The 23,625-nt window shown below is 37.1% G+C and overlaps 2 protein-coding genes across 2 annotated transcripts; both read right to left on the reverse strand.

Moving 5' to 3' along the window:
* Positions 1 to 7,946: 7,946 nt before the first annotated feature.
* Positions 7,947 to 10,665, reverse strand: LOC115436913 (cell wall protein DAN4-like). The gene is made up of 3 exons (XM_030159904.1): positions 9,949 to 10,665; positions 8,144 to 8,232; positions 7,947 to 8,044 (listed from the first exon to the last, which is right to left on the reverse strand). The coding sequence occupies exons 1-3, from the start codon at positions 10,628 to 10,630 to the stop codon at positions 7,970 to 7,972; spliced, it is 846 nt and encodes a 281-aa protein (XP_030015764.1). The 5' UTR covers positions 10,631 to 10,665; the 3' UTR covers positions 7,947 to 7,969.
* Positions 10,666 to 17,727: 7,062 nt separating this feature from the next.
* LOC115437360 (zonadhesin-like) lies at positions 17,728 to 23,375 on the reverse strand. Its single transcript, XM_030160587.1, has 6 exons — positions 23,315 to 23,375; positions 22,699 to 22,907; positions 20,326 to 20,482; positions 19,906 to 20,228; positions 18,114 to 18,240; positions 17,728 to 18,012 (listed from the first exon to the last, which is right to left on the reverse strand). Exons 1-6 carry the CDS (start codon positions 23,373 to 23,375, stop codon positions 17,870 to 17,872), a joined length of 1,020 nt encoding a protein of 339 aa, XP_030016447.1. The 3' UTR covers positions 17,728 to 17,869.
* Positions 23,376 to 23,625: the final 250 nt, after the last annotated feature.

The following is a 23,625-nucleotide window of genomic DNA, read 5'->3' on the forward strand; positions in this document are numbered from 1 at the left end:
TGACCATTGTTATATATTTGTATTCCATATTTTTGCGTTAGCTTGTTTTCTTGCTTTTGTTTATGGTGCATTTGTGTGTCTAACATGGCCAATGATAAGATCAAGCCAAGATCACATTGCAGTATTTCCTTTACGCTCTGAAAACTTTTTTTTTTTTTTTTTTTCCTTTTTACAAGTGCTCAACTTGTAAGACACAATGAGTGAAAAAGCCAAAGGGTTTGCTTTCGAGCGGAGTGTCAGTCAAGCAGCAACACACTGGAGACAACTTAACCTCTGACCCCAACACTCTTTGAAATGAGTAGACTACTTGACCGGAGCTGACAACAATCCAGGCGTCTCTGCTGCTTCCAAGCTTCTAAATTGAAAGTGAAGGAAGGAGCACAAAAAGGACGGGTTGAAAAAAAAAAAAAAAAAAAAAAAGCTTTAGATTGGAAAAAGAGTTAAAAGAGAGTTTTGGAAAATACTTTCAGCCATGGATAATAGTAATATAAGACTGTATGACTGGTTCAAATACATTTCTAATCAATTATGTTGGAAATACTTACACATTTACATTTATAAAATCATGCTATTATGATCAAAAGGTCATGGTTTTGCTTCTGTTTTCAATCGGAACAAGTAGGAGTGGGTTTTATCAGTGAAATACCACCTTATCAAGACCCTTGAAGAGTGGGTGGATGATTCATAGCGTGCCTTTCCTAAAATGGTGTAGCGCCTCTCACAACTTCCATCTGTAGTTCAGACACCTTAGTTCACTTTTGTGTTGTTGTTTGGTTTGTTTGTGAAGATTCCCAGGGTTTGCTCACTTTCTCTTGAACCGCTTTGGATATGAAAGGCATGAACAGGACCCTCCTGCTTTCAGTACTTTCCAGATGCCAGCGTATACTTGAGGACACTGGTATTGAAACGAGTGGACATCAGACCACCAGGAATGTATTCAACACCACGGATAGCCCAGGGTTCAGCTCCGCTTCAGTGTCAAACATCTCTAGTACGAGGAAGACCTACGACAATGCTTACTTTTACATCCTCTTCGTCATGATCTTCTACTCCTTCCTTGCCATGACGCTTTTCAAGTGCTTCATAGACAGTGAAGAGGAGAAAAAGGACCCCTACGAGGAGTTCATAAATACCGGGCAGCCGTCAACACAAAAATTCAACCCAGGCCACATGGCAGACAAGTTTTACTTTGAAGAAGAGAACAGCCTGTGAGCCACAAGCTTTCTGAGCAGAAGGAGGGAGAGTATGAACGCATGGGGGATGTTTTGACAGTCACCAAGCCAGAAAAACGTCACTTCTCAGGCAAGACCTGCTAGTGATTTTGCAAACCCTGTAGTAACTTCATTTTCCCCCCTTTTCCCCTTCCATATGACAATCAGAAATCTCACGCAAGCAGGCAGTCAGAAGGAGACGGCTGCCTCTGATGATCTGAGAGAAGGGTGGAAACATGGAAAAGTGTGGGTCAATGGCAGGCCGGAATCTCCTCCTGTGAGGCCCAATCAGGATCAATAACACCGGGGCCTTCGACATGCAAACACCACAGGGAACCATGGATACCTTAACAGACTGATGGTGTGGACAGCATAGACCCTGTGTGAGAAAGGGGAAAAGGCAGAGAGTATTGAGCTACAACTGCATTTTCCATTTCTTAAACAATACTTAACTGACCAGATGAAGCCTAAAAGGAAGTTTTTCCAAAGACTAAACTCTATTACATGCTTTTATATAATGCAGTTTATTTATGACCAATATTTTCACCAAGAAGATAAAGTTTCAAAATGTATATGGACATCATTTTATGTCACACATGTGTCAAACATGTGGCCCAGGGGCCAAATCTGGCCCACCAAAGGGTCCAGTCTGGCCCCTGGGATGAATTTGTAAAATGCAAAAATTACACTGAAGATATGAATCATTTTAGTTCAGGTTCCACAAACAGACCAATTTAATCTCCGGTGGGTCGGATCAGTAAAATACTATCATAATAACATATAATTACTCATAAATCTAAATTTTTTCCTTATGAATGTAAACATTTTCATGTCATTTTACTGTATCTACACTAAAACAAACTAACATTTCACAAAAACGTGAGAAACCTGAACAAATATGAACAGTGTAATTTTAACAATATTCTGTTTGTTATTAAATGTTTCGTGTATTCGTTGATCCACTGTACATTGTAATTTAATGTGTAAATGATAAACTGAGACATAATATTGTTAAAATTACACTTAGTTTTCTTCAGAAATTTCAGTTTTTTCATGTTATTCAGATTTTTTTTAAAGGATAGTTGGTAGATGTAAACATTTTCATTGCATAATTTTACTTTTTTCACTCTAAGACATAGAGGAAAGTTTGGAGTTGACATTATTTATATATTATTATGTTATTATTTTACTGGTCCGGCCCACTTCAGATCAAATTTGGCTAAATGTGGGCCCCTGAACGAAAATGACTTTGACACCCCTGTTTTATGTATTAACCCTTAAAGACCCAAAAGCATCTACTGATCTTTTAAACCACTAATTCTATCAATACAGTAAGGTAATTCAGGGAAAATGTCATTTTTTAGCATTTCAGCAGCATCAGGTGTCTTTTTCAGATGCATCCACAGTCTCTGCAATGAAAATGGAAACAGTGTTGTCTTTGTATTTTCACAAATGGCAATGGTTGTAGACTACAGGTGGCAAACATGCGGCCCGGGGCCCAAATCCGGCCTGCTGGAGAGTCTAATCCGGCCCCTGGGATGAATTTGTGAAATGCAAAAATTACACTGAAGATATTAACGATCAATGATGCTAAAATTATTTTAGATCAATTCAATCTAAAGTGGGTCAGACCAGTAAAATACTATCAGAATAACCTATAAATAAAGAAAACTACAAATTTCTCTCATTGTTTTAGTGTAAAAAAAGGTAAAATTACACAAATATTTACATTTACAGACTGACCTTTTACAAAAAAATGTGAACAACCTGAAATGTCTTAAGAGAAGTATGTGAAATTTTACCAACATTCTGCCTTTTACTAAATGTTTTGTGCATTTGTAGATCTACTATGATCTGTAAGTTGTGATGTACATGTGTAAATATAAACTGAGGTGTAATATTGTTAAAATTGCACTTACTTTTCTCAAGAATTTTCAGGTTGTTCATATTTGTTCATGTTATGTTCGAGTACAGTTCATAGATGTAAACATTTTCATTACGGAATTTGACTTTTTTCACTCAAAAACATAAGAAAAAACTTTAGAGTTGATATTATTTATCAGTTCTCATCTTATTATTTATATTATTTTACTGGTCCGGCCCACTTTATGTCATAATAGTCTGTATGTGTCCCCTGAACTAAAAATGAGTTTGACACCCCTGTTGTAGACACAGGTTTTTATGTCGATTTTATGATATATTTTACTGAAAAAGTCATGTTTCCTTGAATTTTTTAATAAAATGTGAATTTACTGAGCTTTTATTTACAGCTACATGTTAAGTAAATTAAATATAGGAAAATATCTGATTTTCACTGAAAAAATACAAAAGATAAATCACTTGGTAATGGTTAAACATAAAGGAAAATTCATTTGGAAGTCACCACAAAAAATATTTCTGGGTCTTTATGGGTTAAATAAAATGACATCGTGCATTCAAATTGATTCTAATGAGAGCCAAGCTTCGTGCAATAAATGGTGGGTCAGAGCTGAAGACTGGGCGACATTCCTTTGCGATTACATTGTAACTGATATTTGGAGACTTGACGCAGAGCTACAGGGCCGCTTCAACCTCTTGGTGACCCCACATGATCTAAGTTTACAAAGCTGTGGCGAAACGTGAACCCGAGACTGGGTCTGTGAATTAACTTCAATTGCGTATCGGGATCGTGGAGAGGAGTTTAAAGGGAACACACGCTTCTGATTTGCACCACACACCGCTAAAACCTTACCTCTGAGGGATGAGGGAGGACGCTTCAGATTAGCGCCACAGTGGCAGATGAACAGGTAGGATGCAACCCACCCACTCACCTACCCACCCATCCATCCAGTAATGCCCACGGAGACGCACAGGAAAAGACGCACAGGATGGATGGGACGTTTTGAACCTCTGTCCCATTAAATCTCCAGGGCCAAAGGTGGGTCTGGACTGACAATGCCTGTCTAATTTGAGTTATCCGCTCCAAGAGGTTATGCCTGTCCCTGAGGCCATGTGGACCCGTTTCCGCTTCTGCCCTCTTAATGAAATTTTTGTCTCATCCTCCTCCTTGAAGTGATGGGGTCACCACTTTTAGACCCACCTAGGAAATAACACTGTTGGGATGTTTCATCAGCCTGTCCTAAAGCCACAAAACACTGCTTCAGTTGTTTTTTTTTTTTTTTTTTTTTTTAATTATTATTATTATTTCCCAAGGTTTAACCCTTTCATGCATGAATTATGAGAATCTTAATCAAGATTTTTTTTCCTGAGTGTTTTTATTCTTCTTTAGACATAAAAAAAAATGCAATTGAACATTTTTTAACCCTTTCATGCATAGTGGTCATTACAGTGGACCGTTATTCTACAGCTGTTCTTTTGTATATTCATGAATTTTGTTGCTTTAGTTTCATATCAGCCAACACATTGGACACTAATACATCATCCCATACACTGCATTTGATAACATTACTGTAACTTTGCTGTTCTTGATAAACCTGATCTAACATGTTTGACTGTAAATGAATTCCTTGTTATTTGACTGTAATTAACAAATTTTTTTTTTTTTTTTTGCATTTTATCTCCACTACTAGAATATGTTAAAATGTGAGAAAACATCAGATTAGCAGCATTAAAATGTTTTTATTTCCTAGTTTTTGCACAGTATATCAGTAAATACATGTTTCTTTGCCTCATAAATTAAACGCATGGTCTCCAGCTTAGTGAACATTTTTGCAGCTCTATAAAAAAAAGATAATAATTGTATTGTTTTTTTTAATGTCTAAAGAGGAATAAAAACACTCAAGAAAAGAATCTTAATTAATGTTCTCATAATTCATGCATGAAAGGGTTAATGAACCTATTTTTCATGCAGTTCCAAAAATGTCCACTCACCTGGACACCATGCGTTTAATTTTGGAAGCAAAGAAATATGTATTTACTGATATATTGTGTGAAAACTAGGAAATAAAAACATTTTTAATGCTGCTAATCTGTTGTTTTCTCACATTTTAACATTCTCTAATACTACTCATTACTCACTTCATGGAGATATTATGCAAAATAATAATAATAAACTTTTAATTGCAGTTTAATAACAATAACAAGCAATTAATTTACACTCAAACATGTTAGTACAGATCACGTTTATCTAGAACAGCAAATTTACAGTAATGGTATGAATTATAGTGTTTAGGATGATGCATAAGTGTCCACTGTTTTGGCTGATATGGAACTAAAACAACAAAATACATGAATATAAAAGAGAACAGCTGTAGAATAACTGTCCACTGTAGTGACCACTATGCATGAAAGGGTTAAAGTGAGTAGAATCATCACTGTAATCTTCTGATGTAATAATTTGTGTTTCTCAGTTTAAATTTCAGGCTTTTAATGAAAACAATTTACTAATAAAATAAATATACTGGGATTTTATCTTGCAGTTTGTCCTTGAGTATCCTTCTGTGTCACTTGTCGGTGGTCCTGAAACTGTGGATATTGTGGCATCTGCTGGTAAAGACATGATACTATCATAACTGTGGCTCACTTCTGACTGATAGACAAGGATTTATTTCATTTACTGTGAATCACAGTAAAAGTTAGGATGAAGGGTAGGGGTTTTTCTTCATTTTCATGGGAAAAGTGTTCTCCCTCTCTATCCAAAGTAATATCCTAATTTATTTTTACCCTTTCATGCATGAATTATGAGAACCTTAATCAAAATTTATTTTCTTGAGTGTTTTTATTCCTCTTTAGGCATTAAAAAAAAAAAAAATGCAATTGAAAATTTTGTTATGAATCTATTTTTCATGGAGTTCAAAAAATGTCCACAAAGTTTGACACCATGCGTTTAATTTTTGAAGCAAAGAAACATATATTTACTGATAGATCATGTAAAAACTATGAAATAACAACACTTTTAAGGCAGCTAATCTGATGTTTTCTCACATTTTAACGTACTCTAATACTAGTCATTACTCACTTCATGGAGAGAATATGCAAAAAAAAACCCAAACAAAAAACCTTTATGTAAAAAAACCCAAAAACTGTTTAATAATAATGACAAGCAATTGATTTACACTCAAACATGTTACTGCAGATCAGGTTAATCAAGAACAGAAAAGTTACTGTAGTAGTGTGAATTGCAGTGTATGGGATGATGCATAAGTGTCCACTGTGTTGGCTGATACGAAACTAAAACAATAAAACCCATGAATATACAAAAGAACAGCTGTACAATAACTGTCCACTGTAGTGACCACTATGCATGAAAGGGTTAATGATATTTACTACTAATAACAAGCATCATTATGGAGTTTTCTCAACCCAAATGGAAACATAATAGGTCACCATTAGGTGATTTAGCAAGCTAGAATATGTTTTTCAGTCTTGGAATTAAGATGTTTACAGGTAATATGTTTTTTTTTGTTTTTTTTTTTTTAAAGGGTTAATTATTTAGTCTGACCTTCTTTTGCACTTGACATGTCTTGAACTGTTTTATGTGTTCTATGTGTTTTACACCATATTTCATTCAACACATGGTCAAACAGTACATATTGTCTGGGCTCTATTTTGACATGTGAGACGAGGTACATAGAGGTCACATTAAATTCTGGTTTCACCTGTAGAAGCCATTTAGTTCTGATTTATTGTTGTGCACATTTTTATGAAGGGAAGGCATCTAATATCTATGCTATTTACAACTCTGCAAAAAACAAGAAAAAACAATATTTTTGCATAGCACTGTATATAAATTGAATTTCCATATAAAAATATATATATCTAGGATGTAAATTTTGAGTGAAACCCATGTGCACATATAAAAACAAAAACTGAAATGTAGAAATTAAACAATATAATATAAATCCAAACAATTTCATACATAGTTGTATAAGTGTAGCCAATTGAAAATATATTATGTTTCTAATATGTATACATATATACATTATATTATGGGTATTTCAATTATTTTAAAGCTTAAACATATATTATCACATATTCAGATGTTTAAATATGAAACACTCGCCTGATGGGGGTCATGGGAAAAGATGGGAAACAGCGCCCCTCTGGGTTGTAACGGCAGATTAGAGTCACTTAACCTATGTGGTCATATATGGTATTGCACCCATTGAAACTAACAGGTGAAGTTGATGAAATGTGAGCTGACCATGACAGGTGAACTGTGAAACTGAAGCCACTTTCACATGCAGACATAAATGATGGAAAGCAACGTGATTTATCTGCAAATGTAACCGGATTTTATAAAAATTAGGCTACATGAAGATGGGTTTTGACACTGACCATCACAGCACTTGATGGATTTCCTCACTTTTGACAGAAAAGACTATGGTAAGTCAAACAAACTATCCAAGCCTCTGCACTTTAAGTTTGGTGGTGTCCCTCATCTTTTTGTTGCTTTGCTGTTTTTCAAGTTTTGGATGTGCATCTGTTGTGTTGTTGTTGCCATATGTTTGTTGTGTACTACCTTTTGCTTGATGGACGTAAGCTATAATGTTACAGTGTTTTAAAATGTAAACATCTGCTTTAGTTGCATATGAGAATGTGTGATCATAAATTTACTGATGCTGTTTTTCTTGTGAATGTTGTCTAAGTGGAATCTAAGTAGGATAAGATCAGCACTTGAACCCAAAAAAACCACAAAGGCTTTCTGAACAGAGGCAGTCAACGTTTATTGGATTTAACAAATGATTCTGCAGTTGAATGTTGTGGTGTGTAGTCCTAGCAGAAGTGCATGCTGATGCGTTCACAGCCTGCATGGTTTTTCAAGTGCGTTGGATCTGTCTCATTGTAAAAGTGCAGTCCTCACATGTTTGCGCAAGAAGAGCCTGGGACACAAACTGTGGGCGAAACAACAGAAGACAACAACATACACATTTATTTTTAAAACTCAATAATAAAATACTGGTTTGAAGCATATTTTGAGGTTCTGTACTTACATTAGACAAGGAACGCAAAATGGTGTCATCATTTTCCTCTTTACTGGTTAAAACAGACACTCTTAAATGAACAGTCACTTGTTGGGTGCCTAAAGAAAGAAGTGAATTAACTCATAACTTAAAAAGAAAATGACAGCATAAGAAGACAACCATGTCACTGACTGTACTTTCATTTGCTCTGATGGTGGTTAAGAAGTTAGTATTGCTCTCAGATATTGAGGTTGTGCTGCCATCTTCTGGAACAGATGTGACAGTACTAGTATCTGAAGTTGGACTGAGTGTTGTTTTTCCTGTTGAAAGGATTAGTGTCTATAACCACCAAAACCAGCTGCATTACCTGAATCACACGCCTTTAAGCTGCACCATTCACCATTCAAGATTTTCACTGACTCATACCCCAAAGCAGAAAATGAAACAAACAAACAAAAAAAGCAATAAACTTCTACATCAACTGTTGAACAAGATTAAATGTATTCCTTATAGAGGCTGAGCAATAGTGGATTCTTAAAGCCTGATATAATAATGATAATGAGGAGAAGGAGAAAGCCAACAGCCAATTAGCTAATAGCCAATATTGTAATGTATCCCGTCCTCCCAAATTTTGACAGCGAAAATCCATTATCCATGTCTGGCATTACTTATCTTTCAATTAATTAAAACCTCCATGACTGTTGGACTGAACATTGAAGTCAAAGTAAAAAATACACTAACCCATGAAGACCCAGTGCTACTTTTGTGGCAGTTGCCAAATGAATTTTTCCTCTATTCCTACATTTCTTAACTGATTTATCACCAATTAAAAAAAAAAACCAAAAAAAACCCCAGTAAATTCAAAGTTAATTATATCAACAGAGAAAAATGAAGAAAAAGTTATTTTTTCAGCAAAGATATTGCTAACTGACTGTAAAAACAAGTGTCTCCATCCACTGTCATTGATCCAACTCCATGGGTTTTACTGGTGAATCAATGTTTGTAGAAGATGACAGTGTTTCCACGTTCACTACGGAGCCTCTGAACGTCCAAATGGGTCATATCTGATGACCATGAAAAGATGACAAACTGCATTTTACACTAATTATTTACATGGATTGATAGGATTAGTGGATCAACAGGTATTAAACAGTTACATGAATAAATGGTTTGTGTCTCCAGTGGCTGTTTGGGTCTTTATGGGTTATATGTCTGAACTACTGGTGCCATGCTCTGCAGAAACCAGCTGTTGGTACAATGTCCTATCGGTGCCGATAATTGGCAGAATAGTTTAATTGATCTTTATCTAATGCCTTATAACTAGAAGACCTTAATCAACAGGATTTTGACTCAAAATGTGGTGGAGGTTTGAGCATCCTTCAACTAGATCAAGTCTTTACAAATTTTTATTTATTTATTTTACAAATTTTCCTTTTTTAAAAAAATAATATTACTAAATTCCTATTGGAATTATAATAATTACATGATTCAAGAAAATGACAATTTCCATTTTTAAAAAGTATAACAAACTAGTTTTACACTTATTTATCAAACAAGCACTTCTTTCAGTGAGCAAAATCACTTTTTTTTCCCATTAAAATATATGTTAATTTTGCCATTTTAAGTTAAAAGTTTTTCTGGGCTCTCCCATTATAAATAGAAATTAAACCATAGTCAGTCCAAAGTTGCCTTTGGTCCATACTTTACCTGTCCACCAATTCTTATGGAAGTTAATGCAGTAGTTTTAGTTTAATCTAGGTGGCAGACAAATGGGAGTGATCACATGAAACCTATTTGCAGAAGAGATAATATGGAAACATATACTTATTATTTACCTGTTGTCATGGGGCCTGTGTGTTCAGTTTCTGCTGAACCAGTACTTGTGCTCATTGTTGTGGATGCTGTCGTTGCAGACCCAGCTGGTGCTGATGTTTTGTTCACATCCACCGTTGTAGATGTTGTGCTGTCGCCCATTGTTCTGTGAGTTGTAGCAGCAGGAACTGCAGGTGATGAAGTTCTGCTGATATCTGCTGATGTTGAGGTCATGCTACTGCCTATTGTGCTTGGTAATAAAGTACTAGAAATGGTAGAAGATGCAATTATGCTGAGATCTGCTGTTGTAGTTATGCTGCTGTTCGCTGAACTGGGTGCTGTGTTAAGAGAAACTGGAGACGATGAAGTCGTGCTGCTATTGGTTTGGCCTGGTGTTGCAGAGACTATGGATGCTAAGGTTGTAAAGTTGGTGCTTGTTGTATTGGATTTGGCTGTCAAAGAATCTGTAGTAGGTGAAGTTTGTCTTGAATGTAACATTGCAGGTAAACTGGTTTGTGTGTTTGATTTAGAAACACTAGAATTTGTTGATGTACTGACATCTGCTGGTGAAGATATGGTACTGTTGTTTGTATGAGGTGAGGTAGTAGTAGTAAAGACTGTGGACGCCAACATGGTACTATTGTCTGCTGTGTTACCAGAGACAGAGGAGGATAAATTTGTGCTGTTATCTGCTGATGTAGTCATACTGCTGGTAGTTTGGCCTGGTGTTGCAGAGATTGTGGATGCTAAGGTTGTAGAGTTGGTGCTTGTTGTATTGGGTGTGGCTGTCAAAGATTCTGTAGTAAGTGAAATTAATCTTGATTCTAACGTTGTAGGTAAACTGCTTCGTGTGTTTGACTCTGAAACACTAGAATTTGTAGATGATATAGTGATATTTACTGGTGAATATACGGTGCTGTTGCTTGTATGAGGTGAGGTAGCAGTAGTAAAGACTGTGGACGCTAACGTGGTACTATTGTCTGCTGTGTTACCAGAGACAGAGGAGGATGAATTTGTGCTGTTATCTGCTGATGTAGTCATACTGCTAATGGTTTGGCCTGGTGTTGCAGAGACTACGGATGCTAAGGTGGTAAAGTTGGTGCTTGTTGTATTGGGTGTGGCTGTCAAAGAGTCCGTAGTAGGTGAAATGAATCTTGATTCGAATGTTGTAGGTAATCTGCTTAGTGTGTTTGATTCAGAAACACTAGAATTTGTAGATGTACTGACATCTACTGGGGAAGATATAGTACTGTTGTTTGTGTCAGGTGAGGTAGTAGTAGTAAAAACTGTGGACGCTAAGATTGTAAAGTTGGTGCTTGTTGTATTGGGTGTGGCTGTCGAGGAGTCTGTAGTAGGTGAAGTTTGGCTTGAATCTGACATTGTAGGTAAACTAGTTAGTGTGTTTGACTCTGAAACACTAGAATTTGTAGATGATGTACTGATATCTACTGGCGAAGATATGGTACTGTTGTTTGTGTCAGGTGAGGTAGTAGTAGCGAAGACTGTAGACGTTAACATGGTAGTATTGTCTGCTGTGTTACCAGAGACAGAGAATGATGAATTTGTGCTGTTATCTGCTGATGTAGTCGTACTGCTAATGGTTTGGCCTGGTGTTGTAGAGACTGTAGATACTAAGATTGTAAAGTTGGTGCTTGTTGTATTGGGTGTGGCTGTGGAAGAGTCTGTAGTAGGTGAAGTTTGGCTTGAATCTGACGTTGTAGGTAAACTGCTTCGTGTGTTTGACTCTGAAACACTAGAATTTGTAGATGATATAGTGATATTTACTGGTGAATATACGGTGCTGTTGCTTGTATGAGGTGAGGTAGTAGTAGTAGTAAAGACTGTGGATGCTAACATGGTACTATTGTCTGCTGTGTTACCAGAGACATAGGAGGATGAATTTGTGCTGTTATCTGCTGATGTAGATGTGTTATTGGTTGTTTGGCTGGTTGTCATAGTAGCAGAGAATGTGGATGCTGAGGTTGCGTTTACATCTGAGAAAGCAGATGTTGCAGTGGGTGCTGTTGTCGAAGAACCATCAGAGGAAGTTGTGATGATATTTGTAGATGCAGCACTGCTGCTCCTTGTGGGGGTTTGGGTCTGCGCCCCAACATTACCTGCAGGAACAAGGGTTTGTATTGTAAGTTCAATTCTACCTCAATCCCAAACTCTAAGCTGATGTACAGTAAATCTGTTGAACAGTTGTTGAGTCTTCAGAATGGTGCAGGGGTTCTGCTGTTTGTGTTCTTCTTCTGCAATACTGTGTACAAGTTGGCAAAGGTGGCACAAGAGCATATGTGCTTTGCTCAAGCAGAAGTTCAGATATATGTTTATTAAATGGCAAAAGTATAAGAAATGCTTGAACTATTTCAGTAAAAGTGAAACATTTTCTTTAGCTCCTAATTCCTTTGATAAAATATCTGATGTGCAAAGCTAATGGAACCTCATATTATAATTCAGATTAAATCCACTTTACCTGAAAATACAATAGAAATATATTGCAAACAATGATCATCAGTTATTTTTTTCTGCATCTTTTACACTGTTTTTTATCTTGTTACATTTCACATGCACGAATCAATACTCAAATTCGCCTTCAAACTAAAGTAAAAAGCTAGTTCTGGAAAAAGCAGCAAGTACAAGTATTTGAGTTAAAATGTTGGAAGAAATACCCTAAACTTGCCACAAAACTAAATAGTCAAGTGAAGATACTGGAAAACTTAACTGTCCGATGTGTTCATAAAATGAGAATCACTGTGTTTTTGTTAGCGTAGAGTGTGATGTTTTTTACCTGCTGACCAGGTAGTGGAACCACATTTCCACAGGAGGTCAGAACAGACAACCTCTTTCCATTTAATCACAGGTGGTGTACATATTAAACTGTCATCTGCCATGTTGAATCATGGACCAGAGTTAAAATCCCTTTAACTCTAAACCAAGAACAGACATAACAAGCTCTTGCTCAGACAAGAGGCTTTTTTTTAGTGGTCACTTGTGGGGAGGGGGTGAGCAGTACCCTGAGTAACCCCCTCAGCAAAAACAATGTGATCTTTTCCTTACTGGAGCTAGTGTTTGTTTTACTCGTGGGATTTTTACTTTAAAGGGACACTAAACAAATAGCTTTCAGTGTCAGTGGCGATTTCTCATAGACTGCAAAGGAAGCTCGGCTTCCCCTAAAATTAAAAAAAAAAAAAGAAAAGGTTGAATATGTACGGTTGTGTTGGCATTTCATTGACTACAAATGTGTTAGAACACGTTCATCTCACAGACGAGTTCGTTCAGAATCAGCTGTATCACGAGTCAACGGACTCGATGTCGTTAATTTCTCATACATTACCGTTGCACTGTTTTCTCATACATCTCTGCTCAGTGCATTTGCCCGTAGACATGTAGACGTCCATGCACTTCAATGGGACTGAGTGGAACAATTTTTTTCATTGCCTCAAAACTGGACGGTAATTGGATAAATGCCACAATGTTGTCCCGCCCCCAGACGCTTGGCATCTCTGGGGGTGAATAGAGCTGTGGGCGGAGCTCGGCTGGACTGGACACTAGGCTTCCACATGCTGATTGGAGGATCAGTGGAAAGGCTGAATCCCGTTTGATTGACAGCTATTTTGAGATCTACTCCTTCGCTGACACAGTTCAGTTTAAAACCGTCGCGCATTCTGCTTGTGAAATCAAGAGAAACCACTATGAAATTACTTGTTCATTTCTTGCACTGAAAATAAAACACACTCATTGTACTTCCTTGTTTCAATTTAACATAATTTCAGCGTTTTCTTGTTTAGTTGGTACGATAAGGTCACTGACCATTTTCTTAATAAGGAACGGAGGGCCGAATTTATGTTTAAATAACTTGACCATTTTTAAAAAAAATCTAAGCCGACAATGAGCTTCCCCTCTGAAAGACGAGCAGCCGCCACTGTTCAGTGTATTGGTACTCAAGCAGTCTGACTGGAAAACATCTAGTAAATTACCTCTTGGATCTGTTTTTGAGTCACCACAGGAGCTTGGAAAAGTGTCTCCACTTTCCCACAGTCATTTTATTGGACAGAGAAGAGAGACCTGCAAAGGATGGGTGGGTTGTTTTGGCATTTTTTTACCCTTTATTTTTGGGTCCTGCAGGTTTAACTCTGGTCTACATTCAGGCATATTCATAGGGTTAATACACCTCAAGAAATGGATGGCACCTGCTATAAAACGGGAAGAAGATGAAGACGAAGAAAAAGTCTATTCATAGCTGTGAAAACCTCCCGGCACCACATGCCAGACTCATTCAAAAGAATAAAAACACAGTGGTTCAATCATTTTAGTCTGATTGTACACTAATTATAATTATTACAGAAAACGCAGTTATGAATATTACATTCCATTTAGCAATTATATCCTCCCAGATCCCAGTAAATATTTGTATGTAGTTACTCCCCACCTCTGCAGGTTGATGCATAGTCAGGACAGCAATCAGAGAAGCGCCGGCAGAATTCATCACAGAAACACCCCCCCCCATTACAGCTGGAGTTTTGCCCAGAGCAACACAGCACTGGTGGACCAGCACAGCCTGCAACACACAACACACAACAGCAGAGATGACACTAAATCCATCAACACTGCACTGTGTTTTATTAACAACTACTGAACGATCACTACGTCAAATTTGCATCAACAGCAACCACACAAACGACTGACACATCCTTAGTACATACAAATGCTGGTAGTTATAGCTTATTTAAACACTCCAACTGCAATGGTCTAGGGATAATTTGGCAAGAATAAGGCTGAGATGGAGCCAACATCTGTTGCACTGGAGGGATGAAAATAGACTAGGATGGAAAAAATGTGGAAATTACCTGTTGGTCTGGTACTGCGAGTTGTTTGAGCTAGAAAATGATAAAGAGAATGACGTGATTTCTTTGTTGCAGTACATTTTGCAGGTACCAATTCAGTGAAATTTCCTTTGATATTCGATCCATATAGATGAATAAAAGTGTGTTACCCTGAAGCAGTTACAGAAAGATCACTACCCAGGTCTAACAAAAGATTTACAACAATCTTTTCACACCTTCACAAGCTGTTGTTTGATACCTGAAAATTTAGATACACACGTGTTGTAGTCTTTACCTAGTATTTCAATGAATAATTAAAAAGGGATGTTAAAAATATAACAGAAAGGAAGACGCAGAACATTAGATGGGTGAGGCAAAAAAGCAAAAATCTCTCATGTGAATCAACCAATGTGTTTATCTTCAGTATATACTATAATTTAGGTCACAGTAAGAAACTGACACAGAAAATGCTGTTAAGATCCATGATTTATTTCCTATAATAAATAATTTTTTTATCCTAAGTGCTTATCTCTGAGTTTTTATTTTATTTTATTTTAATCATCAGTTATTTGAGTCATAATATTGTTTTTTCAAATTTCCATGGATTAGCATATTCTTAAAAAAGCAGCATGTATAAACATAATTAAAAGTTTTAAAAAATTGAACTAATTCTAACCTTTTATTCTCGATATATCTATATTTTTCATGTTGTTTTATGAAATCGTTCCGCAAATGTGACGGTGTAATACTTACCAGCACAGAGAGGAACAAACCCCATCAGAATACAGATGCATAATGAAAACCCATCCATGACTGTGTGCGGCCGCCGAGTGTACCCGAGGCTAACTTATACAAGCATCTGAGCATCAGTGATTAACACAAACCCACACACTCGCACAGTAATCCACTCCTGACAACAATGATCGCGTTGTCTGTGAGAATAAAACGACTACCTTGTCCTCCCACTGTACAATAATATCATGTTACAGAAGTTCAGTAGTTGTTTTTTTTTCTCTCTCTCTCTCTCTCTATAATGTGTTTCTTATTTCCTCTGGTACATTTGTGTAGTGGGTGGCTTTTTCAGACTGGAATTATTTAAAGAATGCTGTTTTAGCTGCCCTTGTAACTGGAACGGCTAGACTGATGGCGGCACAATTGTTCCCGCACTACACATTTGAAAGACAGGAGTGATTCAGTACAAAAGCGACTGAGACACAAGGATGTAAAAACACATCAAGGGCAGTGTTTTGAAAAAATCATTTATTCCATATTAGAGCTATAACATAGATTTTCATCAGTATGAGAAAGTGATAATCAATCCATTTGTCAACATTAATCATTTTCTACGATTAAACAATGTACTGTATATATGTTACATTGTGGCCGTTAGCGTATATTTTGCAAACACTAATAAATGCAAAGTTGTCAGCACATCATCTCTGAATAAATACAATGCATGAAACAAGTAGTAGAGTTCTCAAGTACTGTGCATATGTGGCCTCGGAGCACATATTTGACATACAGTGATGTTAGAAGAGATTTGAATGAGATTTGAATAACGTTCTATGCAAACTCTCAAATGTACACTCAACTTCAGGTTCTTGAGCAATCTAGTTGTTTACTGAACAAAAACCATTTGCATAAACTGGTCAAATACAGTCTCTTCCTTGACCACAGTGTGACATACTTTTTTTTAAAAATGTAGGCAGTTGGCAGTTATTAACCCATAAAGACCCAAACAGCCACTGGTGACCAAAAGCATTAACTAATCTAAAATGTTAAATATCTGTTCATCCATTAATCCTGTTAATACATATAAATAATTGGTGTAAATACAGTTTGTTGTCTTTTCATGGTCATTAGATATGACCCATTTGGATGTTCAGAGGCTCCATAGTGAATGTGGAAACACCGTCATCTTCTACAACATTAACTCACCAGTAAAACCCATGGAGTTGGATCAACAACAGTGGATGGAGATGGTTGTTTCATATTCAGTTATTGATATATTTTACTGAAAATGTCACTTTTTCTTCAGTTTTCTCTGTTTCTGATATGGATCTTTCTATGAAACTGGATTTTTTTTTTTTTTTTGTATCTGATACTTTGCCAGATTTTTAGACCCAATAATAAAAGAGAAATTTAGACATATTCCCACCTGGGATGTACCTAATGATGACCTCAGATAAATGCAAAAAAAAAATTATACTCTTGCTCTGAGCCATCCCAAAATCAATGATTTTTAAAATAAAATATTGGGGCCAAAAATAGGACAGAAATGTTGGTATATACAGTTATGAATAAAGACACTGTGTTAAATTTGAGGATCCTAATGGTTTTTCTAATCCAGACACATGGGTTTTTCATGATTCTCAGTCTCATTCCAGGTTTTGTGTGTAACCCATCGTGTCCACTGGTGTTACATGCTGAACCTGCCTATTCAAACACATATAAATCGCGAGTGATTTTGCAACAGCGACCATTTTTGTGAAACACTCTCCCTCGCATATTTACTTTGATTTCCAAAATGTACCTGTGAGAGAATAAAAAGATATTCAATATTATTGTAGAGTATAATTTTTGTGTCCATTTTTTTACCGTGTTACATGCGGATTTTTGTATAAAAATAATCTAACAATGTGTTTTGTCTGAAAAATAGTTTCTCTTCTATCTCAGTAAATATTTATTTTCAAAACACACCCAAAGTGCTTCTAAACTTGCTTTGTAATATTTGTCTACATCTTGGTTGAATTTTTAGCTCCCATGTCCTGCTTTTAGGTACCAGATTCATAGAAGTACAGATATAATAACCTTCAGCTGTTATGGACATCTACATGATTGGTAAATTAAATATAGGAAAATACTAGATTTTTACTGAAAATGCCAAATACAGAGGATAATGTTAGAATAAATGGTGATATGTCATTTAAGAAAGATGGGGGGGGGGGGGGGATGTTTTGGAACTGCCATAAAAGTAGTACTGGGTCTTTATGGGTTAAGCAAAAGTGGAAAGTACTATATTGTAAAGGCTCTTCTAAGCAGAAACAGTTGTATTTCTTCTCATGGAAAAACCCTTCAGGATATTTTTGTGGCATATCTTCTTACATCCATCTGATGATTAGACCCTCCAGCTTTCTCCTAACTCTTGAACAGTCGCAGCCATGCTACCATCTGGTTTCATCCGGTCATTCCTCTTTCTCCTATCATAGTTCCCACACAGACCCCTCACCAACCCTCTGTACAGGTGTGGTAGAGTAATATCTGCAGGAACAACAACATTAGTTAATTTGTTGTGTAACTCTCTCATTCTGAGCCATTTGACTTCAATGATAGGCTTGTGTACTGTAGTGATGGTAAGTTACCTGCTTTGTGGCGTCCGTCAAACTCTACTGAGAGCCCGAAATCCGTCTCCAGATAAATGTGAGTGCCCTTTCGGATGTTAAGACCCGGACTTGGTGAGAAAGGAAGAGCAGTTCTTATTCCATTTACCTGTAAGGAAAATGAGAAGGGCTATGTTTGGCAACATTTAGACAGGTTTACTTCATTACTTTGGATAAAGTATCAGATTATGTTTATTCAAAAGTAGGGCTGGGTAAGTTAACACGTTATTACCACGTTAATGCATTCATTAAATAACGCCGACAATTTTTTTTTATCTCCCGTTAATGCCGTTCTGCCTTTCAAGCAAGTCTTAGTTCATTTATACATACGGACTCTTAGTTTGAAACTCATGCTTTTATTTTGGAGCTCCACACGCACTGTAGACCAGTGTAGCTGAGAGGAGAAAAGTGAGCGAACTTTCCGAGTAATGCTGAATCAAACTTTGTGTAACTCCTGCAGAAGCAACACCTGTATGTATCAATCATTCTGTTGTTTGCTAAATAATTTCACATGCAAATGTGCCGTTAGAAACATGTCTATGACGTTATTTTGGATGTGTTTATTACAATGTGTTATTAACATGTTTAAGCTAATTTGTTTATGCTAGCAGTCAGGGATGGGTTGCTAATTCTTTATGCAGGCTCATGCTAAGTTTATGTAAATTCATTGGTTGTGTTTAGGTATAATATGCCAGCCTTTGAACTAACCTTTACTTATTTACGATGTGATTAGCTCGATGCTAACTTGAATGGGAAAATCCACAGACACGCTAATGATTAGTATTTATCGATTAATTTAAGATTTACAACATCTTTTTATCCAGCAACAAAGGTTCACATCAGATCTATTTTATACTTTTCATTCTTACAACACCTGAACATAAAATACCCACAGGCAAATGTATGTCGGGCCATACAAACAAATGAAAGAAACGTGTCTGTTAGTTCCTTCTTATGTCCAAACTGACTACGGTAACACCGAAAGGACAAAACATACATTAGTGCAACTTATTCTGACCACCTTTGCTTGCTTTGAACAACTGAACATCACATATTATTGGGCTTATTAGTATTAGTACTTATTAGTCGGCTTAAGACTCCTGTCAATCACTCACAAGCAGAAATAAACTGGTGGGGACATAAACATGTGTAAAAGTAGTGGTTCTTTACATGGACATTTTCATTTTAAATGTCTTCAGATGGTGGGGTTGAGAAGGACAGTTGTTTGGAAGCACTGACATGTGGAATTATTTTTACCACCGGAGTACTTCCAGTCTGAAATATCACTGACAGGCAATACACGCTGTTGATGCCAGCAACCCCCCCCCTCAATATAACTATGCAATTAATCACAATTAATCGCAGAAATCCATGCAATTAATTGCGATTAAAAATTTTAATCACTGCCCAGCACTATTCAAAAGATGAACTAAAAATTCTCTGACAAAATGTTGTATTCTAGCTTCAAAATTGCTTTTCTCAAACAGCCTTATAGAGAATAATAATAATTAAAAAATCTGAACCACTGACACATTGCTCTGTTTTTCTTATTTGGCCCTTACACACAAACACAAGCAAACATGCATAACGTTCCAATAGGGAAATATCAAATATGACAGTGTAATCCAACACATAACAAACCCTTCCTCCCTGTCATAAGACCTCACAGGAAACATTTTTTGTTTTTGTTTTTCCTCATATAGTTGAATATTTTTTGTTTGGCAGACACAGCCTGATATTGTCAAACGGACACAATAAGTAACGTCATACTTACAACCAGCCTCCTTCCTGGTTTGAGCTCCACAGTGTGATTATAAACTCTGATTTTGAGTTCCTGTAATCTTGGGTGTTCCTCATCTTCTTCACTGTCATCATCATCATCATCCCTGGCTTGGCGGCTATGGCTTTCCTCACTGCTGTCATCATCTCCATCATCTTCAATGTGTGAATTAATTCCCTCTATGTACACGTCTTTAAGGTGATTTGGCAAGTTGTAGGTCTGTACCAGCACATATGAGTGCTCACCCAAAAACCTATACTTCAAATTATCAAACGTTCTGTACTCGGGGTCTCCATCGATATTGCAATCTTCAAAATCTGTGAAGCAACAAGTGTAGAGCAGTTATGACACTGAGCTGCAAGGTTGGATCATAGTTTATGAGTATCACAGATTTAGTGTTGGGTCTCACTCTACCTGTTTTCTGACAATAATAATTGCCCTCTTGGCTTTGAAGACAAACAGAATCTCCATCACACTTTTCTTCGTCATCACAGTCAATCTGTCCGACACCATCATCTTTCTCACATTTACATCTTTCACTGCAGTGGTTGTTGTGCCACACTTCATCGAACTGACAAGACAGGGAGACTCACCATAAGGTAGGGAATGCATTTCTTTCTGAACACTAGACTTTAAAGGAGTCATATTTTTCTTTTTTAAATAGAATTATGCATTTTAAAACATTTCCCTGTGGTCTACATAAACTGTAAATGCTATGCTTGGGTCTGAATTCTTCATTAATTCAACTCCATAGGTCCATCTTCAACCCTATTTCTGAGTAATGACACACGTTTTGAGCGCTGGCCCTTTAAATTGCAAATGAGCCACTTCACGCCCCACCCCCTCCAGGTTGTTGGTTGTGTTACTCTGCTCCGTTCAACCAACAACTGAACATTTTCGGTAATCGGCTTGAAGTTTGGATATATTTTCAGTATGGACTACAACCGCTGCTGCTGACAAACAATTATGTCATACCCAGAGAAATGTTCGTCTGAAGTCTTGACCTTATATGTGACGTGTTGTTACGTAACCAGTGTTGGGCAAATTACTTAAAAAAAGTAATTAGTTATAGTTACTAGTTACTTTCCCAAAAACGGAATAACTCCTTCATAAATGTAATTCGTTACCAGGGAAAGTAATTGTGTTACTTTTTTGAAACACCTTCAAATATGTAAAAGGAAACTAATTTTTGAGCGTGTTTCACGGCCCGTTGCATAGAGTAGAACAGCAGACAGGTACTTCATACCATGACTTTGGTGAGGCTGGGGTCCACCAGGGCCCGGCTTTTCCACCACATAAGGGGATCTGTACTTATAGGAAGAACATGCTCCTCCAGTTAATCTCACATCTCAAATTTTTTCAGTCCCTCCTCCCTGATAGTGGTAAATATCTTCAGTCCAGTCAGTCGGACTCTCACTGATAACTCCTCCCCTAAATTAGCTGTGCACGTAGCTGCGTTCAAGTGAATGGGGTGTGCTGCGGACAACTCAAACTCGGACATGTCATTAGTCGTTCAGGTGAAGGCAGCGTGGACAACTCAGACTCATGGGGCACACAGGTGAAGCATGAAGGCAGTGTGGGCAATTTGAATACAAGAATGGCTCGTAAACGAACGACTTGTAACGAATCGGTTCTTATCGTTCACTGAAAAGAGCCGTTCAAAAGACTCGACTCATCCGCCAACGTCCCACCTCTAGTGCCTGGCTGAGCAAGCCAGGATGGATAACAGCTGTTAGATATCAGTGTAGAGTAACGCGCCATATTTCACTGCCGGTAACTTTAATGGCGTTGTAACGTTTCAAATAGTAATTCATTAGATTACCTGTTACTGGAAAACAATAACGGCGTTAGTAACGCTGCTAATTTTAACGCCGTTATTCCCAACTCTGGACGTAACTAGTTATAAAATGTAACAAATTAAGAAGGAATTGAAATGGGTAGTAGAATTCCACTCGATTTTTGCCGGAATGAATATAAAGATAGCTTTGCAGCACCTGGAGGGTTAAAATTCAAACTTGTTGAACTATTACATGCATACAATATACAAATAAATGTACCAAAGACTAATAAAAGTGGGTTTAGCAAAATATGACCCCTTTAAGAAATCTAGTAGTGGTAATGTACATAACTGCTTTTCCATTGTCAGGATTGGCTCAACTCGTTCAAGCACTTTACTTTTCCACTGCAGGTATAGTACTATCACAACATAGCTGGATGTAATAATGATACAGAGTAAACTACTGTGAGAGCATCTTCTGCGCGACTGTAGCCACAAGTAATGCAACAATGGAGGAAGATGAATCTTAAAAATGCATAATTGTAATTTCCAAAATAAAGCAGTTCAAGATGTTTTCAGGTGAGAATATTGGTCTTTCTACTTAAAATGTATCATACAGTAGAGTTCTCAAACCTATGTTTTAACCATGTCTCTTGTTATCACGATGCATAGTCTTTATTTAGCTTACTGGAAAATTTGCTCAAATGTTTTCAGAGATAACCCTTCATCTTGGTGTTCCACATCATGACATAATGACATATATTTGTATTGATGCAGAAATGATTCTACATTCATGGTTTTACATCACATCGACTATCCCTTTTTACTCACTTGGAACCTCAATGAAAATTATGCTAGTAATAGTATCTGATAGTTCCTCATAGTCCCTGCTCTCCTGCAGTGGAAACCCCCAAAAACAATGTTAGTCAATCTGCTACCATAAATGGAAAAACAGAATATACTCTGATGATTTCTCATGTGACAAAAAGACAATGACAACTGCTACTTACTTGATGTTTGTTTCCATTTCTATCCACACATCCACACTGCTGGATGGGCACACAATCCCTCCCTTTCAACACAAAACCATCGTCACATACACATCCCTCCTGGCAATGTGCATCATCTCTGCAGTTAGGTGGACCGTTCAGGTGTGCACAGGTCGGTTTACAGGCAGGGATGCAGGTACTGTGGTGACTGTTCACTGGGCAAGAAGGTGCTAGAGAGAGGGAGAGAAAGAAAATATAAAAATATATGGGTGATTCTCCGACTACAGGCAAATTTGGTATGGAAAATTGTTAGAAAATCAAAGAACATATTTTTGGAAATATTTTGATATGTTTTACTTCTCCATAATGTGTAGAAACACATTCTGATAGTGGTTGTAATGACATTATTTAAATACTATATAATATTTGTCATTTTAGTCCAACATTCAGAGGAAAGTGTCATTTCCATCACACCACAAAAAGGGTTTTTTCAGACAACATTACTAATATAACTAAAGTTTTGAACATTTAATGAAAATTCACTCATAGATGTGCCCAAAAGTATAATTGATTTTATTTTAAATATTTTAAAGATAATAATTTCCCTATTAAAGTTTGGTTCCCCATTGCGTTTTACCCTTATTCCCTGCTCCCCCATAATGCCCCCAGTGCCACCATCTGGTGGTAGCAGGAGGCATTTTCTTGCAGATGTGGCTTCCTTAAAGATGAGGTGCACAGCTGCAGACGATCGGCAATTACCACTGTTTAAAAGACCTGGCCGCACACATGCAGATTGCCAGATTACCCCACCCTACATGGGAATCACTGCTCACTCATTGCACGCTCCAAAGACCACGCCTGCAGAGAGTGCCGCCAAGCCAAGGATTGTCATAGCCTCCAAGAGCCAGTGATCTCACCAAGCCATTGTCCTCCCATGCTAAACTACTC

The sequence above is a fragment of the Sphaeramia orbicularis genome, chromosome 17, assembly GCF_902148855.1.
Source record: "Sphaeramia orbicularis chromosome 17, fSphaOr1.1, whole genome shotgun sequence".
In the NCBI taxonomy this organism is placed as follows: Eukaryota; Metazoa; Chordata; class Actinopteri; order Kurtiformes; family Apogonidae; genus Sphaeramia; species Sphaeramia orbicularis.

What these genes read in the sequence shown, in the direction of transcription:
- LOC115437360 (XM_030160587.1), bottom strand. Translation starts at nt 23,375, where the DNA reads ATGCCTCCTGCTACCACCAGATGGTGGCACTGGGGGCATTATGGGGGA. An exon ending in TGGGGGAGCAGGGAATAAGG is followed by an intron (nt 22,908 to 23,314) that starts GTAAAACGCAAT and finishes CCCTCTCTCTAG; the next exon opens with CACCTTCTTGCCCAGTGAAC. An exon ending in GAAATGGAAACAAACATCAA is followed by an intron (nt 20,483 to 22,698) that starts GTAAGTAGCAGT and finishes CTGTCTTGTCAG; the next exon opens with TTCGATGAAGTGTGGCACAA.
- LOC115436913 (XM_030159904.1), bottom strand. Translation starts at nt 10,630, where the DNA reads ATGACTACATCAGCAGATAACAGCACAAATTTATCCTCCTCTGTCTCT. An exon ending in CACAGGCCCCATGACAACAG is followed by an intron (nt 8,233 to 9,948) that starts GTAAATAATAAG and finishes TTCTTTCTTTAG; the next exon opens with GCACCCAACAAGTGACTGTT. An exon ending in TTTTGCGTTCCTTGTCTAAT is followed by an intron (nt 8,045 to 8,143) that starts GTAAGTACAGAA and finishes TTTCGCCCACAG; the next exon opens with TTTGTGTCCCAGGCTCTTCT.